At 35.5% G+C, this 21,291-nt stretch overlaps 1 protein-coding gene across 3 annotated transcripts in view; it reads right to left on the bottom strand.

Moving 5' to 3' along the window:
* PIGN (phosphatidylinositol glycan anchor biosynthesis class N) overlaps nucleotides 1–21,291 on the bottom strand; it is a 108,339-nt gene that overhangs the window by 25,784 nt on the left and 61,264 nt on the right. For all 3 annotated transcript variants that reach the window (XR_003609173.1, XM_088019354.1, XM_088019355.1), the window contains 4 exons: nucleotides 20,120–20,228; nucleotides 9,962–10,064; nucleotides 4,752–4,854; nucleotides 2,815–2,901 (listed from right to left, as the gene is read on the bottom strand). Coding sequence is in view for 2 of the 3 variants with exons in the window: in XM_088019354.1 (XP_087875480.1) it covers nucleotides 2,815–2,901; nucleotides 4,752–4,854; nucleotides 9,962–10,064; nucleotides 20,120–20,228 (402 nt within the window). In the remaining variant the exon portion in view is untranslated. The remainder of the gene's footprint in view (nucleotides 1–2,814; nucleotides 2,902–4,751; nucleotides 4,855–9,961; nucleotides 10,065–20,119; nucleotides 20,229–21,291) is intronic.

Raw genomic sequence — 21,291 nt, 5'->3', positions numbered from 1 at the left:
GAAGCAAGTTAGGGCACCTGGGTGGCTCAGATGGTTAAGTATCTGTCTTTGGCTCAGGTCATGATCCCAGGGTCCGGGCATCGAGCTCCGTATCAGGCTCCCTGCTCAGTGCAGAGTCTGCCTCTCCCTCTACCTCTGCCATTCCCTCTGCTTGTGCTCTTCTATCTCTCTGTCAAATAAATAAATAAAATCTTTAAAAAAAAAAAAAGCAAGTCAGAGTATTGTATCTGTAGTTGGCCACTGATGATTTTTTTTTTTTTAAGATTTTATTCATTTGAGACACAGAGATACTGAGAGAGAAAGCATGAGCAGGGAGAGAGGGAGAGGGAGAAGCAGGCTCCTTGCTGAGCCAGGAGCCCGATGTGGGGCTCGATCCCAGGACCCCGGGATCATGACCTGAGCCGAAGGCAGACGTTTAACCATCTGAGCCACCCGGGCGCCCCAACTGATGATTTTTTTCACAAGAACAGGGACCTAGTGCATCACATAGATATTTTCAGGAGAAATATTATTTTCAGTTCATATATTCAGTTCACACTTGCTGTGTGCCCCACTACATGTGAAACGTGCTACGTTCTTTGGAAGGCTCAGAAAGAAATAGAGACCGTGTTCTACAATAATTCAACAGAGAATGAGTCATGAGAAAATGTTAGATATCTTTTTGACACTTTTTAAGCTTACATTTGTTTTAGTGCAGTAATAAAAGGTAAATATTAATCCTATTGGTGTCTAAGAACTAACTGCTAGGAAAGCACTAGGAAAATACTGTCTGGCCCATTGAAAGGACTCAATAAATGTTAGCTATTTTATTATTATAGACACATACACAAAAGTGGTAAAGAAACACTGAAGAGGATGTATGAATTATGACAACTTTCAGTGAAAAAGTGGCATTTGAGTTGGTGACTTGAACCTCAAATGTATTCATGGATCTATTCATTCAACCAAGCAATTAACCAACTAACATTTATTGTCTAGTATATGTCAGAGGCAGAGCTAGACCCTAAGAACATAAATATGAATAAAACAGTCTCAAAGTGCTCCCATGTTAACTAAGATTATGATGATATATAGAAGTATACAAGAGGCATTTTAAGGCAAACGGGGAAAATAAAAGACATAGTCAAGAAACATTAAGAGGTGCGATAGAAGCTTAGGGTTTATTGAAGGATACAGTGAAAGATAAGGCAGGAGCATAGATTGGTGGCATATTAATAAAAAGCCTTGAACTTTACTGTGGAGACAATGAAAAGCCAGCAAACATTTTAGGTGAGTGATACAAACAAGAAATACCAGTGACAGTGAGATATTCAAATCAGGTAGATAAATAATTATAGGCAGGAAATACAACTGGGAAGCTATTTCAGTAGTTCATGTCAGGGGCAAGGAAGGTCTGAACTGATGCACTGGGAGCAGAGATGGAGAAGTGCAGGAAGACAGTGGGACTTTAGAACTGGATAAGAAGTAGTTAAATACGACAAGTTTGATGGCCTGGGTGACTGGGCATATGGTGATGCCATTCAATGAGATGAGACTTGCCAGAGAGAGACTTTGGAGAGGGGTGGGCGGTTGTTAGTCAGTTTGGGACATATATTTGGTGACGCACAGCGGAGTATTGGACATATGGCTCATGAGGTCAAGAGAGGTCAAGGCTGGAGAAGTAAATCTCAGAGCTGTCTGCACAGAGGTATCAGTCAAAGCTATAGGAGGCGGTGACAGTATCCGGGCAGAGAAGAAGATTAAGGGTAGAGCTTGGAGAAGAATATCATTCAAGATCAGACAAAGAAAGAGTATGTTTTAGTGAAGGAGAATAGAGAGGATATAAAAGCTGAGAACAGAACCTGGATCACATCCTGGAGGGAAAGGGAAAAGCAAGTGAAGTGAACAGACTGAATGTTATAGTGGTCAAGTAAAACTGAAGCTTGGACTGTGCAGTCAGGGAGGCCCTGCAGACGACACACAGCCCTGGCAGGGACATCTGACAGATATTCATGGAGCTATTGTGTACCAGGCACTGCTCAAGGCTTAAAGATCCAGTATCTAAGTGGGGAGGAAATGGTAGCAGCGATGACAGATTTTTCTTTTAAGGAGCTTGGTTGTAAACAGGAAAAGACAAGATGAAATTATACTTTAGGGGGACAAGGGAAGAAGTGTTGATTAATAGAGGGTGAGTGGAAGGAGCCTGCAAAGACAGAGAGAGCAAAACTGAGGACAGAATCAAGAGGTAGAGAAGGACAGCACCACAGTGAGTTCAAAGGAAATACCTCCCTACAAATTTCTTGAAGCCGGTCAGCCTGCCTTCCCAAATGAGACTTTATTCTGCCATATTGTCTTTCAGACTTCTAACACTAACAACTTTCACACAATGTTGCCTCTGATGTGGTTCAAAAACCTTGTGAGGTAGATGTTATAGAACGTGAGTACAGTTTAAAATACATAAAGAAAGTACAAACCAAACTCAGTATAGTGGTTTCTTCTGGATGAGGGAAATTAGAGTGGGGTTGGGAACTGAAAGAAAACTTTAGCTTTGGCGGTAATGTTTTAATTTTTAAAAATGTGTGACACGTGTGACAAAATAGTAATTGTTGATCTCTTGGATGGCAGGAATACACACATATACATTTGCTTGTTATATCATTCTGCATGCTTTTCTACAGTTTTGACATTTTTTTAAAATGAGGACTGTATGAGAAAATTATAGTTAAGAAGGAGTTAAATGGCCTCCAAGAGGTCACTATTAAGTGAGCAAGGGAAGTACCTCCTTGCTCCACTAAGTGGAAGGTTGCAGCACCTTAAAGTCCAAACAAAGGATACAAGGAAAAAGGCCCTCCGGATATCATCCAGATAGAGCTGTCGAAACTGGGTTATATCAGGACTGTAGGTGAACTGGAGACTGGTGGCCTGTGAGACAATAAGACATACATGAGCACACAAGAACAGTTCACTTACTTCTACCCTCGAAGGCAAGCTTCCAGTCTGGTACAAGAGCTAGAAAGTTATCCTGCACTGACAAAATTAACTAACAATAAAGCTGTTCCTATAGTTTAATTACATCTTAATACAATCTGCCGACAGGTAGGATACATTGCTAGTAACATACTGAACAGAGCTGTAGTATTGCTGAATAAAAGGGAGAATCAGGCTTTTCCTTATCTTATATAAATGCTTCACTCTTAAATCCCTATATAACTCTTCCCTTTTCTAAGTCCTGATTTCTCAGTGTCTTGATATTCTAAAACCCAGCTATGGTATCATATTAAAAAAGCATGATAAAATCAAATATTTCTATTTCTTTGTTCTTCTGTTAATTAGAAATTATTTTCCCTCTATACACAAATGCAAAATATTCCTATTTTTGGTAAAATAGAAAGTCACTCAATTTCAACAAGAAGGATGCACTTTTGCTTAATCCCCCTCTCCCCAAAACAGAAAAACTCATGGGTGAGTTTAAAGGGAAACTTTCCCCTCCTCCACTATCCATGTAATTTTCCACTAAGTTCTTTGGATGCTTTAATACTCGTTTTCTATAAGAAGAAATATGTTTTCCGGTAAAAAACAGAATTTAAAAAATGACAATGAATCTCATTTTTAGATTTAATATTAAAATATTTAATATTTACTATTAAGGACAGTCTGACCATTTCCTAGAATCTGAACAAAACTGTTTTCATGTACTATTTTAACATTCCAGGGCTGAATGTTAAAAACCAGTAATTATTTAATATACTTCAATAAAGTTTCCTCATTATTGAAATTAATTATTCTAAATTATCAATTACTCTGTAAGCTCAACTGGAACCAGTTATGGATGGCTCAATGAATCAACTATGAAGGTGTTTTTCTGCAATACTCATTTGATCTGACCTCAGTAAAACTGTAAATATTCTATCACCAATGGTTTATAATTACCTTCAGTTCTAAAATAAAGGCAAGAGATATCAGTTTAACTCTATAGCTCAGCATGATAAATGTGTTCTTAAAATTTAGCTGGCTTTGTGGGGCGCCTGGGCGGCTCAGTCGTTGAGCGTCTGCCTTCGGCTCAGGTCATGGTCCCAGGGTCCTGGGATCGAGCCCCGCATCGGGCTCCCTGCTCGGCGGGAAGCCTGCTTCTCCCTCCCCCACTGCCCCTGCTTGTGCTCCCTCTTGCTGCGTCTCTCTCTGTCAAATAAATAAAATCTTAAAAAAAAAAAAAATTAGCTGGCTTTTAGCCAATTCAAAGTGTACTGTGTTGAATAAACAGCCTAAGATTTGCACTGAGGCCACAAACACTAGGGTGGAAGAATAAGCAATTTGGAGTAGGACCACTAGAAAGAGAAAAACGACACTGCAAACACAGATGTCACCTTACGACCAAGTTCGTGAACTGATTTGTGACAACATAAATATTCTTGTGAATACAATAAATTGAGGAAAGAAAAATTAGATATGAAAACAGAGGAAAATAAGATAAAAAGCATTCTTTCTCCTCCACTCCTTCATCTACATTGATGTTTTTGTACATCAGTGATTCTCAAATAATCTCTAAGAAAAACCCAACCTATTTAATGCCTATTAAAGAATAAAATCATGCTTTTCTGTTGTAAATGAACAATTTTCTTACAAACTGTTTAACTTGACTATTAATCATTAACTTAATTATGACTGCCTTAAATGGTGCATAGTTTTTGATGAAATAGCGCTGCAACTTCCTTACAGAACAGGGAATATTTTAGTATTCTCAAAGAAACGCAACAATGATTTTGACAAGCTACCTTCTGTTTATAGGAAACACTGAGTTGCTGAAGGGTTTCTTGTTCCACCCGTATCCAGACAAACATTAAGCACGACAATACTAATGGAAAGAGAGCTTCATACCTAAGGGGCAAGGGGATTGGGGGTGGAAGTGGGAGGGTAGAAAAGAAAAGAAAAAACATTAGACAAGCAAACATGCAAATTTATGCAAAATTAAAACAACCTTGATAATACTTCAAAGTCACAATATCACAAAATTTAAATTTTCTAGGCTTTCCAGAAGAAGAAAGTGGGAAAGGAAAGGAACATTTAAATATCAACTCCAACACCATCTTTTTTTGAAATTTATTAAATCTTGAGATCATTTTAATTTTAAAATAGTAGAAATATTTAGAAATCATTCATAAGGTAAACGACAAATACACAAAAAAGGAAAGAAAACGTTAAGATGAAGGTAAAAAGACAATGCCTGAGTTAAAATCAGTAATACACATAGAAGAGCAAGACCAATGTTCCAAATTTAAAAAAAAAATGGGCGCAATACGGGCCTGAATCTCTCAGAAAGAAAAAAAAAAGAGAGCGCCAATAAACACAGGGAAATATATTTGACCTTACTGATAATTGATATGGAAAGTAAAATAATAAGATGATACCACATTCACTTACCACATTTATCCAGTTAAAAAAATGTCAACAAGAGTATAATGAAAACTAACCCTCATACTCTCATAGGAATAAACAATTTCTGGAAGGCAATCCAACACTCTGCAACAAGAATCTCAAAAATAGGGGCACCTGGGTGGCTCAGATGGTTAAGCGTCTGCCTTTGGCTCAGGTCATAATCCTAGGGTCCTGGGATTGAGCCCAGCATCGGGCTCCCTGCTGGGCGGGGAGGCTGCTTCTCCTTCTCCCTCTACTGTTCCCCCTACTTGTGCTCTCTCACTCTCTCTGTCAAATAAATAAAATCTTAAAAAAAATAAAAAGAATCTCAAAAATATTCATCTACCATAATCCAATGATGTCACTTCTAGGAATTTACCCTGAGAAAATAATTCACTATGGGCACCAGATTTCTCATACGAAGATGTTTGTTGTAATACTGTTTACAGAAGGGAAAAAACAAAAACAAAGACAGGAAACAAGCTAGGGAGTGATTAAATAACGTACAGTACATCTCTAGGCTAGTATAATGTGGACATTATAAGGTGGACAAAGGAGAAATGTTCATGAGATAAGACAGTGACAGAAGTCTTTTCTAATCCCCCTCTAGCCTACTTAGGGATACATGTGCTACCTTGGTAATCCCTCAAATACTCTACGATAGTTCTTCTCCCACCATTTTAATCACATGTTCACACCTTTAATCACATGACACGCCTTTCCCACTAGTTCGGAAAAGCTCTGACTGTGTCAGTCTTGTCACCACCGCAGGCCCAGCTAACAGTAAGTATTTGCTGAGTGAGTTACTTAAGTGGAAGTTACAAAACAAAATCAAACTAACCAAACCAAAACAAAAAAACTTTATTTCTCTCAACTTTTTCACCTATTGAACTCTATTCCATTTGGTGCTACTTCCTAAACCTGAGAAGACAAAAGAAGTAAAATGCTTTAAATTCTATCACTGATCATAAAAATAAAAACTGAAGACCAGGCAGAAGGAAGTGTTTGGATTTAAGAAAGCATACACAAATCACTCGGTATAGAAGATGCAGAATGCCCAAGTATATGAACAGACAATAGATACATGAGAAATACCATTAGTAAAACAGGTATAGAAAATTTGCACAAAGCTGTACCATTTTTGACCTATTAAAATAGCCATTGATGTTCTTATTTAAAAATGAAAATACCAAATACTGTGAAGGACAGGACTCTTCAGCAGTTGCTGGTGATATTATAAATTGGCACTGTTCTGAAGACAAAAGTAAAAAAAAAATAAATAAAAAATAAATTCATACTCTATGGCTCACCTATACTACATGTGAGAAATGAACAAAGGAAGTAATAGAAACTATATAGAAAGCTTGTGCACAAAAACATAACTCAGAGTATTATAATAAAAAATGGAAATAAATAAAATGATCAAAAATAGAGGAATGGCTAAATAAATTAAGGTTCCTCCACATCACAGAATATTAAATATCTATTAAAATGGTGGTTAGGAAGCCTATGAGCCATTTGGGACAATGCTTCTAAAATAATGTTAGGTATGGGGCATCTGGGTGGCATAGTTGGTGAAGCATCCGACTCTTGAATTTGACTCAGGTCGTGATCTCAGGGTTGTGACGTAGGGCTCTGTGCTCAGTGTGGAGTCTGCTTGTGATTCTCTCTCCCTCTCCCCTCTGCCCCCACCACTCACTCTCTCAAATAAATAATTCTTAAAATAAAATAATATTAGGTAGAAAAAGAAGATGAAATAGTACATGGACTGATTAATACTATGTTAAAAAGACAAATACAGAGGTAAGACTGCAAGAAATGTATCAGAATATCAGCAAGAGAGGTAGGGTTAATAGATAATTTCCCCCTTATCCATACTTTCCAAAATGTGATCAATACTACTTTTACAATGATTAAAAAAAAATAACTGAAAAACAAATGTTGACTTAGAATGTCTGTATCCTAGCTAGTGTTTAAAATTTAAAATTCAACTTCCACAGGAGTCCTTGATATCAAGGCACCAATTCAGCTCCCCTACGCAAATTCTTTCTCTAGCCATTCTTTATATCTTACAATTCCCAACCTAATTAAGTAACAATAACGTAACTGTTGCATTCTGTAATTGCCTAACACTGTAAAATCAAGTCCTTATTTTATAGCAGCTTACAACTCTATTATTCACCTGGGGTAAGCTAATTGTTCTGCCTGTTTGTTGTATTGGAGATGGGAAAGAAAGAAAAAAACAACTGTTGATTAATTGAATCAAGAAGGTGTATACTCTAAGCAAAAGAAGACCATGATTTTTAAAAATATTTGCAGTTATATATGAAAGTATTCTTTCCTAATATATGAAAACATAAATTTCATACTTCTACAAATAGTGCTACAGATTTATTTCCTTTCAGAAACTATAAACTATAATCACTTTCATTTGTAAAATGTAGATGAATAAATCTGATAAAGACAATCTTCCTATGGGACTTTATTTCTTTAGACAATCAATATCTTGTATAAAGTCTGCATATCTGAATTAATAAACTGAAATACCAATAAAATGTCATCACAGGCTCACAGTGTACATAGTAAAACCTTACAAAATTAGGATCTCCTAGTTTGGTCTCTGTGCAAATTCAACAGGGGAAAAAAGGCATTTAGCTTTGTATTATAGTTTGTTAAGCAAAGGGATAATATAAATACAGTTTTGGCGAGAAATGTTTAACAAACTTAAGAGAACTATTTTCAAGCATTTCAATGGCTTCCATTTGCATAAAAATAATGAAATGCTGACTAAAATGAATCTTCTTTATTCATTAAATCAAGGATACATTGTTAGAATTTAGGATTACTATTACTGTATTTCTGTAAAGTAATAAAAATGCATTTCTTTTAAATATCTTTTATTTATTCACTTATTCACTAATTTACATAGAGAATCCTCCAGATTGTCCAAAATTGTGATGTAGAACAATCAGTGGACTATAAATTTTGCAAAACTGATTTGAAATTGAAAACTGTGCTAATTGAAAATGTTAGACTGTGCTGTTTTAGGCTATCTCTGTTGCATATTTCTGCAAAGGTAAATATACTTTCTGATGTTGAACAATATATTTCTTAAAGTCTCATTATGTTTATCACTCTTGAGTAAGAATACGCTGATAGACTTCAAGTTTTATTTGAAAGTTCAAAGTTCTAGGTCTCTAAGCAAGCCCCTCTTAAAATCTTATTAGGTAACTGGTGAAGATTTCCCTGTTGCTTATATTACTTCTTCACATCTGTGCTTCAGATCTGCTTATGCAGGGAGAAAAGAAGGCAGGAGGTGTGGGGAGCTTTGATAAGAGGAGGTTTCGTACCTGACTGGATCATCACTTATCTGGGGACTACAAGAACTCCTGGTGCCTAGGTCACTTAGGAAGGTAGGGCCTATTATGAAGAGATTTTTTTTTTTTTTTTAAGATTTTATTGACTTATTTGACACAGAGAGAGAGACAGCTGGAGAGGGAACAAAGCAGGGGGAGTGGGAGAAGCAGGCTCCCAGCCGAGCAGGGAGCCCGACGCGGGGCTCGATCCCAGGGCCCTGGGATCATGACCCGAGCCAAAGGCAGACGCTTAACGACTGAGCCACCCACACGCCCCATGAAGAGATTTTTTTAGAACATCCCTCTAATTCTGAATTAGGACAACTAAGTTTTCCAAAGAATGAACCTAAGTCTTGAACCCAAAATGGCTTTACAAAATCATCTAAACTGGGAATAATCTGTTGACAGCACAATGGTGAATCTGAGGTTTTGTCTAGTTGGGATTAAGATCTTCTATTTGGGCCAAATTTCGAGCTATCTATGAGTGGTGGTAATTTGATTTGTCTGTTCTATAAAATGTTGTTATAATGCACGCATTTCTCACCCTCATAAGCATTTAAGTAAGGATAAAATAAAATTCAAAAGCAAGTGAAGAATCCTTTTCTTCAAAGCAGATGGGGAGATTGTATCACTGCTTCATTGACTTCTAGAGAACATTTTAGGATCCAACCCAAATCAAGCTGCTAGTTTTTGTTTTGTAAGAAAATTTAAATCTTAAATAAAAATGGATTCTTTAACTTCTGGGAAAATATTCTGAAAGTTTCTGAATCAAAAGGAATATTTGGACTATGCTATATGTAAGAGTAAAAAGAAAAAGAAAATATATTCAAATAAGAATGAACAAATCAAGGCATAATTTGAAGTGCATGAAAGGAATGGAACAATGCTACAGTTCTTCTAAGTCATTATTTGAGAAGACTTCAAATTCCTCCATAATCAATCAGAACTTTCTAACATTGTAGTGAAATGACATTTTAGCAACTTCAGGAAATAAACAGAAAGACAAAGACAACAGGCAATACTCTAAAAATAGGAAAAAGAAAACAGATAATTTAAGATCAAGTCATATATAGTTCTTACGAAGTAGAAAATATTTATAATTTATTCCTCAAGATATACACATTTTTCATTTCCAGAGGTAAAATATTCAAAGAGAAATGTCAAGGTCATTTAAAACTTGCTACTAAAAATTAAATTTTAAAAACAGTTTATACCCTGTGCTTAGCAGTAGGTAGGCTGACATCGAGGAAAGAAGTATGCTAAACAGCCGCTCAAAGAGACTTGTAGGACTCAGTAGTGGCAGGACGAAGGAAGAGGCTGCAATAAAACAAAGCAGGGCAGTGTCAGTATGACAAACACAACGTATATGAGTTCAGAAGCACTGATTCTAGTATCATTTATAGAATTTATTGTTTCTGTGACCTCTCAAATGGGCTATACTGTCCTAATCATTTTTGTAAGAAATTTGAAACTTCACATTTTTAAAAAAAGATTTTATTTACTTATTTATTTTAGAGAGAGAGAGTGAGTGCGAGAGAGAGAGAGAGAGAGAGAGAGAGAGAGAGAGAGAGTGGGGAGGGGCGGAGGGGGAGGGAGAGGGACAAGCAGACTCCCCGCTAAGGGTGGAGCCCTACAATATGGGGCTTCATCCCATAACCCCAAGATCATGATCTGAGCGGAAATCAGGAGTCAGGGGCCTAACCGAATGAGCCACCAAGGTGCCCCTGAAACTTCACAGTTTTATACTTGAGCTTAGCCAAAAGGCCGAGAAGCTACGAAACTTCACATTTTTAATTAAAATTACATTTCATTATTTTGCCACATTTTGGCTCAGATTTTTCTCAATTTTACTTAGCCTTGCTCACTGTAACATTAACAATGAAACGAATAATTTACTTGCTAATATAAATAATAAAAACCATAATACAACATATTGTTCAAGATTCAACAGATTTTCTTTTAATTGGGCATTTAGTTCAAAGACAACTTATTCCCCAGAAATTGATTTTTCCTAACGTCCTTCTCCTCCCAAGTTTTCCCGCTGCAAAGTAGGCACTGAGAGTGGTAGCACGTCACTCAGAACATGAAAAACAGGACAGGGTTTCCCCACACGAGAGCTGTTATAAGAGTAATGTAGTAATCCTTCCCCACAGCACAAGAAAGCAAGTACTTCAGTAGAAGGGAAGCAAAACATTAACTGCCCACTTCTATTTGGGGAAGGAAATACGCCTAAGTTCCTCATCACCCTAGTTAGGCAGGAAACATGCATGGAGTTAAACGCTCCTGAGTATGGAGACAGATGACTTGGGATAAAATCCTGGTTGACTCATTATTAACTTTTTAACCATGGGGCAAGTTTATTAACCCATCTAAGTAGTATTCCTATCTGCCCCGTAGAGAACATATAAATAGGCTGTTGTGAGATTTAAATACAACTTTGCCTGTAATATGCTCCCTGAGCATAATGTGAGGGATATAGTAGGTGCTTAATAACTGTTAGCTGCTATTATTACTACTAATCAATATCTACAAATAAGTTAAATTTAAAAACAATCTCCTTCAAAGTCAACTCACTGCAAGATGTAAGTCTCTGAGAGTTATATTGATAGTCCCCTAGACAAAGAGCTTCTGATATTTTTCAGATGTGTAGTTCCAATACTGTGATCATCACCTGATACATATTTTAACAGAAAAAAGTAACATTTTAATATTTCTTATTATAAAAGCCAGTTCAAATGAGACCTCTTCTGTAAAACTCTATTTTCTATCCTTGTCTTACTTTTGTCTAAAAAATTGATGAACTGCTAAAGGGGGAAATAAGAGTCCCCATTCTGAATGACATATGTTAGAACGAGTTTCATAACATATAATCCATTTGGAAATCACAGCACATTAGCAAAAAGTACTCACTGGAACTAGACTATGGTGAATTCGTGCCTGGAAGAGATCTCTGGAGATACTGCTGACCTACTTATGAGTCATGCTTTACAGCACTTGGTAGGCATCCTCTAGTACCTAGTTCTCTCAATCTCAAGGACTAAATGTCTTATTTTAAATGTATGCTCAAGGGCACCTGGGTGGCTCAGTTGGTTTAGCATCTGCCTTAGGCTCAGGTCATGATCTTGGGGTCCTGGGATCGAGCCCTGCATCGGGCTCCCTCCTCAGTGGGGAGTCTGCTTCTCCCTCTCCCTTTGCCTCTGTGCTCTCTCTCTCTCTCTCTCTCAAATAAATAAGTATAATCTTTAAAAAAATAAAATAAAATAAAATACATGCTCACCCCAGAAATAAGACCCCATATACACAGTAAACTAGTATTTGGCAAAGCAGCCAAGAACACTCAGTGGGGAAAGGATAGTTTCTTCAACAAACTGTGTTAAGAAAACTAGATAACCACATGCAGAAAAATGAAATTGGACCACTATCTTACACCACTCACAACAATGAATTCAAAATGGATTAAAGACTCAAGCATAAAACTCCTAGAAGAAAATATGGGGATAACATTAAGGATAACATTGTTCTAAGCAATAATTTTTTTTGATATGACATCCAAAGCACAAGCAACAAAAGCAAAAATGAACTACATTTGACTACATCAAATGAAAAAGTTTTGCATGTCAAAAGAAACAATCAACAAAACGAAAAGGCAACCTGTGGAATAAGACAAAATATTTGCAAACCATATATCAGATAAGAGGTTAATATCCAAAATATATAAAGAACTCACACAACTCATTAACCAAAAAAAAAAATCCAATTAAAAAATCGACAGAGGAACTAGACAGATATTACTCCAAAGAAGACATCCAAATGGCCAATAAGTGCATGAAAAGATGTTCAATATCACTAAGCATCACAGAAATGCAAATGAAAACCACAATGAGAAATCACCTCACACCTGGTAGAACGGCCAATATAAAACAGACAAACAGAAACAGAAAATAACCAGAGCTGACAAGGATGTAGAAGAATTGGAAGCCTTGTGCACTGTTGGCGGAAATGTAAAATGGTGCAGCCACTATGGATATAGTATGGAGACTCCTCAAAAAATTAAAAACAGAACTACCATATTACCCAATGATCCCATTTCTGGGTATTTACCCAAAAGAACTGAAAACAAGATCTTGAAGAGGTATCTGTGCAACTCATGTTTACTGTAGCATTATGCACAGTAGCCAAGACATGGAAATAATCTGTCAATGGAAGAATGGATAAAGAAGATGTGGTATATATAGAGAGAGTGGGATATTATTCAGTCACGAGAAAGAAGGAAATCCTGTCATTTGTGACAACCCCAAGGGTCATTATGCTTAGGCAGAGAAAGACAAATATTGTACATATCACCTTTATGTGGAATCTAAAAAGGCCACACTCATAAAAACAGAGTAGAATGGTGGTTATCAGGAGCAGGTGGTGGTGGAATTGGGAAGATGTTTAAAGGTAGAAACTTATAACCAGTAGATAAATAAGTCCTAGAGGCCTAAGACAAAGCAAAGAAATTATAATCAATAATACTGTATTATAAACTTCAAAGTCGCAAAGAGACTAGATCTTAATGGTTCTCACCACAAAAAAGAGATGATAATTATGTGACATGATAGAAGTGTTAGCTAACACTACAGTGGTAATCATGTTGCAATATATAAATGCATCAAATCAACATCCTGCATCCCCATACCTTATCCAATGTTATGTTCCAGTTGTATCTCAATAATTAAAAATAAATATTATTTTGAAAAATAAATAAAAATAAAACAGATGCCAAGAGGAACATTTATGTATTTGGAGAAAAGCAGTAGACTGACTCTCACCCTCCCAAAACAAAGACAAAATCAATAAGGACAATGAATAAAGTTATATAGGACATTCCAAATTTGGAAAGAAGCACAGGAAGTACAGCACAATATGCACATAATTACAACATAAGAAAATATGACAGAACTGAGACCAAGCTTAAACATGAATATTTTCACTTAAAAGAAAAAAGTTCAAATTGGCAGACATCGCAAAACCCCAACTCTATGGCTGAATAAAAGAGACAGACTTAAAATACAGTGATTCAAAAGACTAAAAATAAGGAAAAGACTAGGCAAATGTTAACAGTAAGAAATTCAGGGTTGCAATCCCAATACCAGATAAGTACATTTCAAGCCAAAAAGCAATAAACAAGACAAAGAGGGGAACCTGATGATGTTACAGCCACATTCCACAATGATGATATAACAGTTATGAATTTTGCTACAATGAACACATCAACTACCTACATAATACAAAATTTTTATGAGATACAAAAATATGTAGGAACATACTAATAACAGAAAACTGTAACACCCCCCACTCTCGATAGTATAGGATATATTGACAAAAAACAAGTAAGAATATAAAACCACATAACCAACAAAGTAGATATTCTGGATATATACTGAACAGCACAGTTCTATAATAGAGACTATATGTTCTTCTCCAGTACATATGGAATGTTTACCAAAATGGATCATATACAGTAGAGAACAAAGAAAAAATCAGTAGGTTCCATAAAGTGGAAACAGTACAAACAACCATCTCAGGCACAACGCAATGAAACTAGAAATTAAAAATAACACAAAAATTAATGAGGTAGTGAATAGAAATACAAATTAATAAATCAAAATCCAAACTCTTTGAGAAAATAAACAAAAAGGACAAACCACTAGCTAAGTTAATCAAAGAAAAGGGGAAAAGTACAAATGCACAAAATAAATGATGAGGGAAATGTCTAACGATACAGAAGGAATTGTTTTAAATCATTAAGAGAGTACTTTGCATCCCTCTATGCAAATAAATTTGAAAATCTAAAAGAAGTGTTTAATTCCTTAGGCGAATATAGTTTCCCAAACTAACCCCAGCAGAGATAAAAAACTTAAACAGGTCAATTTCATGTAAGAAATGTAGGAAGTTACCAGGGAACTACCTAAGAAAGAACTACATTTGGATAGTTTCAAAGGGTAATTCTTCCAAAACTTTACAGAACAGATAGGCCCAGTGTTATCTAAATTATTTCAGGGTATGGAAATCAAAGAGAAACTTATTTTTTTTATGAAGAAGTATAATATTGATACCTAAACCTGATAAATATAGAACAAAAAAAATTGAAGGCCAATATCATTTGTGAATATTGATGGAAAAATACTATCAAATGGACTCCAACACAATGTCAAGAAAATAACACATTATAATAAAATGTGTTTTAGGGGTTTATATCAGGAATGCAAGGATGGTTTTCAATACTTGAAATTCTATCGGTAATATTAATACGCCATATTAAAATAGGTCTAAGAAAAAAAATCACATTATTATTTCCATAGATAATGAAAAAGCCTTTGACAAAATTCAACACCCATGCATTCCTAATAAGAACTCAAAACAAGAATGCATGTACTTTCTTTAACATGACAAATATATGTACCTCAATCCTAAAGCCAGCATCTACCTTAATGGGGAAACTCCAGAGGCATTCCCACTAAGGTCAAGGAAAAAAAAAAAATCAAGGAAGTTCACTATCTCCACTTATTTAACATTGTTCTGGAGATACTAGCCAATGCAAAGGAACTAAAGGAAACAATTAGAGGAATAGGAACAGAAAAGGGGGGAAATATACATCTATATTTGTAAATGGCACGACAGTATACTTGGAAAATCCTAGAGAGTCAATGATAAATGTAACTCAAGAAATGAAAGAATTCAGTAAAAAAATTGAATATAAAATCAACATGTAAAATCAATAGCAACTTACACTCAATAATAATTAGTAGATAAAATGAGTAAGAAAAGCCCATTTACAATAGCAACAAAGCAGATAAAATACTTAGGAATATACTTAACAAGAAATATGTAAAGCCTGTATGAAGAAAACTATAAAGACTACTCTTAAAGGCAAAAAAGTAGACTGGAGCAAGTGGAAAGACATCCCTTGTTCTTCGTTAGAATGTCTCAACATCACTCATGATTAAAATATAAGTTTTCCCTAAGTTAATTTACATATTTAATATGATCTCAATAAAATTTTCAGTCGCCTTTTTGAGCAAGTAGATCCTAAAGTTCATATGTTATTGAAATATACTATGAAGTCTCTGTAACTAAAACAGTATACTACTGGCACATGAATAGACATATAATTGGAATAATTTAGAAAGTCTAGAAATAGACCAGTGTATCGAGTGTGTGATAGAAGTGTTATCTCCAATCACTGGGGCAAATAAAGTCTATATTAATGATACTGGATAGCCATTTGGAAAAAAATTAAATTAAATCCTTTCCTTAAACCATATATTTAGAATAATTAACTCTAAATACATCAAGGATTGAAATGTAAAATGTAAAGGTATGCAAGTACTAGAAGGAAATATGAGTGAATTCCTCTATGACCTAGGTATCAAGGAAAGGCTTTCTAACTGTGACTAAAAAGCCAGATGCATTAAAAAAAACCTGATTACACAAAAATAAAAATCATTTAGAGGGCAAAAGTCATAGTCAAAAGACAAGGGACAAACTGGGAAAAATTTTTTATTACATATATCACAGGTAAAGGACTAATATCCCTAATTTATAAAGAGCTTCTAAAAATGAAAGCAAAGGACCAAAAAATCTATAGAAAACGAGGGAAAAGAGATGAATAGATAATTCCCAAGAGACATATAAAAATGGCCCTTAAGTGTGTGATATGATGTTTGACTCACTCCTTAATAAGAAAAATACAAATTAAAAACACAGAGATACCATTTCTCAAACACAAGATTGGCATAAATTCAATAGACTTTGGTGAGGCTATGGGGAAATAGGCATTCTTCCTATATTGTTAACAAAAATGAAAAATGGTACACCTCTAGAGGGGAATTTAGCAATATCTAAAAGTACTACATGTGCATTTACCCTTTGTACCACTAACACAACTTCCAGGAATTTATCCTGAAAATATACTTCTAACAGTATGAACTATGCATATGCTCAAGGTTATTTGTTGCAGGATTATTTGTAATTAAGAAAAAAGATTACCTACCTAAACATGAAAGCATAGGAGACTGGTTAAATAAACAATGGAATACACACACAATGGAAAACTAAATAGCTGTAAAAAAGAATTAAGAGCTCTATGAATTGATATGAAGTGATTACCAAGAGGTATTAAGTGAAAGATGCAAATTACAAAAAGAGGATATATAAAATGCTACCCCTTTTGTGTAAGAAAGGAGGAAAAGTAAGAAAACATCCTTATATCTATTTATCACCGCAAAGAGAAACATATAAAGGATAACCAGAAAGCAATGAAGGCTATAGCCCATGAAGGATTAGGGGTACAGGAGAATGGGGGGAAAGTACTACAGGCAGCACTTCTTTGACTATACCTTTTTGTACAGTTTTTATGTTTGGAAACATGAATATTCTACATACATAAAAAATTAAATAAAAAAGAATAGGAAAGAAAAAAAAAAGCCAAAACAAACTGAAACAAACCTAGCTGTAGTTCAAATGAATACCATAATCACAGTGAACAAAATGGAGGAAGGGAGGGAGGAAGGCAGGCTGGGAAATCCAAATAACTATGAACACAACATTTAACCATAAACCCTCGGTCTTGTGCAAGGTGAAGTGTGGGCACAGAGGGAGAATTACAAACAAATCTCGAATAATATTAAGTTTGTTTATTTTGACGGTATGGGTGAAAGACTCCTGAAATTGTCTTAGATGTACTATAGGACTGAACAAATGAGTACACATGTTGACGCTGTTGGGAGCCAGGTTTAGTTATCAACATGGGAGGAGCATATAAATATGGAATGGGGGAAGGCAAGAAAGAAGAGACAGAGATACAGGTATAGTGTGAACTTATGATTTCTGAAATACGTACAGGTATGCATGTTCATGTGCATATATGTGTGTGTTAATGTGTGTATATGTATTTATATGTAAGAGGAGTTATATGTATATAAAAGCATATATTTCCTAGCTCTGTCTTCTTTGAAGGGCAGAGAAGCAAAGACACTCCAGTAGTGATGAGTGCATATGGCACTCAGATCTTGGTGTCTAACACTATTCACCCAATAAAAAGAGCTATGGTTCCTCAGAGAAATAACTGATTCCAGAGCTGGGACAGTGTGGACATAAGGTAAACCTTATAAAGTAAACATCTTCTTAATGCCAGAAAATAAGAAAGTGCTCAAAAAACTTAAGGGAGGGTGGGTGTCTATTTACAAGCTAGCTCGAAGGTGCTATCTCTAGCCAAATCTGGGGCAATTTGAGCACCAAAGTATCAACAGTAATGAGTTCTACATCTTTGAAAAAATAGGTGCTCATGAGTCTGCAATAATAATAAATAGATGAGTGAGGGAATGAATGAATGAATGAATGAATGCATAGGAAAGAAGGGAAGATTCTTGGAGGAGAACGCTGAGAACCTCTGCTAAATGCAGTAGTAGTTATTCTGTAGCCATCATGACAAAGACTGGATCAGGAAAGATTTATGAATGGATGCTACCTCTAGGGAGAAATTGTGATGAGAATATCTGCTGGTCTTAGAGTGTGTCCCCACTGACAGCTTATTTACAATGAAAAAAACTGGGCAACACCTTGATAGGGTGATGGAAATTAACATCAACAATGAGAGACAGATAGAGATCGTGCTCCTCCAAATGTAACCCTAGGAAGGGCACACCATCCCTTACGCAGTATTCTGGCTAATAATGCATAACCTCAATTTAATTACAAGGAAACATCAGACAAATCCAAATTGAGTAACAGTCCATTGCGGGGCGGGTGTTGCGGTTGGTTATATTCTTCAAAAATGTCAATGTCATAAAAGACAAAGAAAGAAAAAAATGCCATGAACATTGCTAAGTCAGCTGAAAAATTAATATATGGATGGCAGAATAAATAAAAATACTGAATATGGTATCTAAAAAATGTTACCCACACATGTATTCATAAACACAGATGAGGGACAAGCACATGAAATGGAGGATGGTTTTCTGTAATTCTATGTTGTCTCTCTTTTTTTTTTAACCTTTTTAGAAATTTTAAAAATGAGATATAATGAAATGCGCACAAGTTGTGTTTTCTTTGCTTCTCTTCTTCACTGTAGTTTACCCTTACGTAGGTAAGAAAACTAAGGAGGTGAGCCAGGCTGCACTGGAAAGGAATGAGCAACAGATGCATTGTTACTATGTACATTGGGTCTCCTATTTGCCATATACTGTTTATCTGCTGGTGTGAGTTATATATGACTGTGCACTTGAGAAATGATGGACTGTGACAGAAAGACTTCCCTTTAGTACTACAGTTCCCATTCACAGTTTTTGTTTTTTCTGGGGATTTAAAAACTAACACATCATGTGAGAGAGATCATTACTAATTGTCACCTCACTAGAATATTACCCACCCCTTCCTTGCAGTATATAAGCTCCAAAAGGAGGGATTTGGTCTGTCTTTATTCTTCTCAGGGAACAGAAGAGTGCAGTGCCAGAACATAGTACAAACTGAACACATTTTTTTTTTTTGAAATGAAGGAGCAGTCATCAATACTGTTCCTGCAAAATGAATATAAATAGTAATTTTATTAAATCAAGATAATTTAATGGGAAAGCCTGCAGAATAGCATTCATCATTTTTAAGGTGAAGTTCCATCCAGAGATCTTTTTCTTTTTCAATGAACAACAAAAATCATTAAAAAAAAAAAAAAACCACAAAAAAACAGAGGGGCTAAATTGCATGTCACGTTATTCATAGGCATCACAAAGTGTCTTTTTTTTTTTTAAAGGAAAATCCTAGACTTCAAGCTTGCCTCTGTCTTATCTTCTAATTGGAAGGAAAACCCTAGGTCCTTAAATTAGTTCTGTTTCCTTCACATGCACACTTCAGGGTCCTTAAATAAAGGTACTATAGAGGAATGCGTTTTGAAACATTTAACTGGCTTTATAAAATGTGTAATGTTTTGGGAAGTGACTAATCAATGTTATTTTCAGCAAGGGAAATACAGATAAAACTGAACTGTTTCCTTGTCCCTGCGTAAGGACGGAGCATTTATGAATTGACATGAAATTTCAGCATAAGAATCTCTTCTCTTTGGGAATCCGTTAGAGTTTTATCAGATGTGAATAAACATATAGCCTTATTATCAGGCCAATAATATTCTAACAAGTAATTCTTACTAACACATGAATGGTCACAAAAGTTCTAATTTTCTTTGTCAAATTCCAGCATGAGATGGAAATCATAGCTGATTATAATTATTTCCATTCAACAAAATTATTTCTTTCAGTAACAATAATACAGGTATATATGGATAATTTTAAGATATGACTTGCTATAATAACATTAACTCATTTAGTTTGTCCTCTTACCTAATATTATCCAGCTAATGATCTGGTTAAGAAGAGGCAGTCCTTGTTTCTTGAGCAAACTGTCATGGGTCGTATACACAACACACATGGAAAGCACGATGCTCAGCATCTGAAAGTAAATACAAGACACACCAGTAGAAGAGAAGGTGGTGAGAGACTAATTTATATATAAAAAGAATCCTTAGAAAAGTGCTTGAACAACTGGAATCCAGCCCCAAAACGACTGAAATTGGACCGGCTCACTCACAGCCAAGGCTACAAGATAGAGCTCTGGCAGTAAGCAGAGGCCCTCCTTTACAAGCACGAAATAAGGCATTTTGCACTTTCAAGAGTAGTCTGGTATACGTGATCACACCATATCTATTTAGAAATATTCATTATTAACGTTGAAGATTTCTTAACTCATGGAAATGCAGACGGTGCAATGTGGCTGAGTGTCTTCTACCCAAGTCATATCCATTGATTCAACACATATGTGTGGCCTGAGTGTTCACCTGGTACTGGGAACACAAGGAGCACAGTATTCTTCAGGGAATATATATAAATTTGTGGAGAACTGGTAAACTATGGCTGGTAGGCTGGTGGCCTATTCCTAGAAATACCGTTTTGTTGAAACATAGTCACTTATATGTAGTATACGTTCATTCATTTATGTGTAATCTACAACTCCCTCTGCGCTAAGTGGTAGAGCTGAGAATTTACAAGACTCCATATGACCCACAGCCTAAAATATTTATAATCTGGCTCTTTAGAAAATTATTTGCTAACCCCTGAACTAGTGGATTATTTGCCATTTTTAAGAAATGACATAGCTACAGTTGTAAATAAAGTAAAATCTCTTAGAGATCAGATTAGCAACTCCATCACCAATCCCTGAGATACCTTTAATTTCTCTTATATTTTCAGTGAATTTAGAAAAAAAATTCTGTTGATAAAACTATGACACAATCCTAGGATCCTTTCAATTGTAGGATACATTCTCATGTCAGAGATGTTACTATGTCAAAGATATTTTTCTTGGAATCACCAAAAATATGCTATACAATAGAGGAATCAATCCAAATTAATAAAATTAATGTAAAAAGAAATTTCATAACAGATTTACCAACTCAGGAGTATTTCCAACAAAGACTGTGAGAATTTTAACATGATATTTGCTCCTATAGAGTAGG

This window comes from Eumetopias jubatus, unplaced genomic scaffold (assembly GCF_037043125.1).
Source record: "Eumetopias jubatus isolate StellerSeaLion01/CBP00866 unplaced genomic scaffold, mEumJub1_p1.0 scaffold_16, whole genome shotgun sequence".
Taxonomy (NCBI): domain Eukaryota; kingdom Metazoa; phylum Chordata; class Mammalia; order Carnivora; family Otariidae; genus Eumetopias; species Eumetopias jubatus.
The sequence above is the reverse complement of the archived record's forward strand: the minus strand, read 5'-3'. Positions and strand labels throughout refer to the sequence as shown.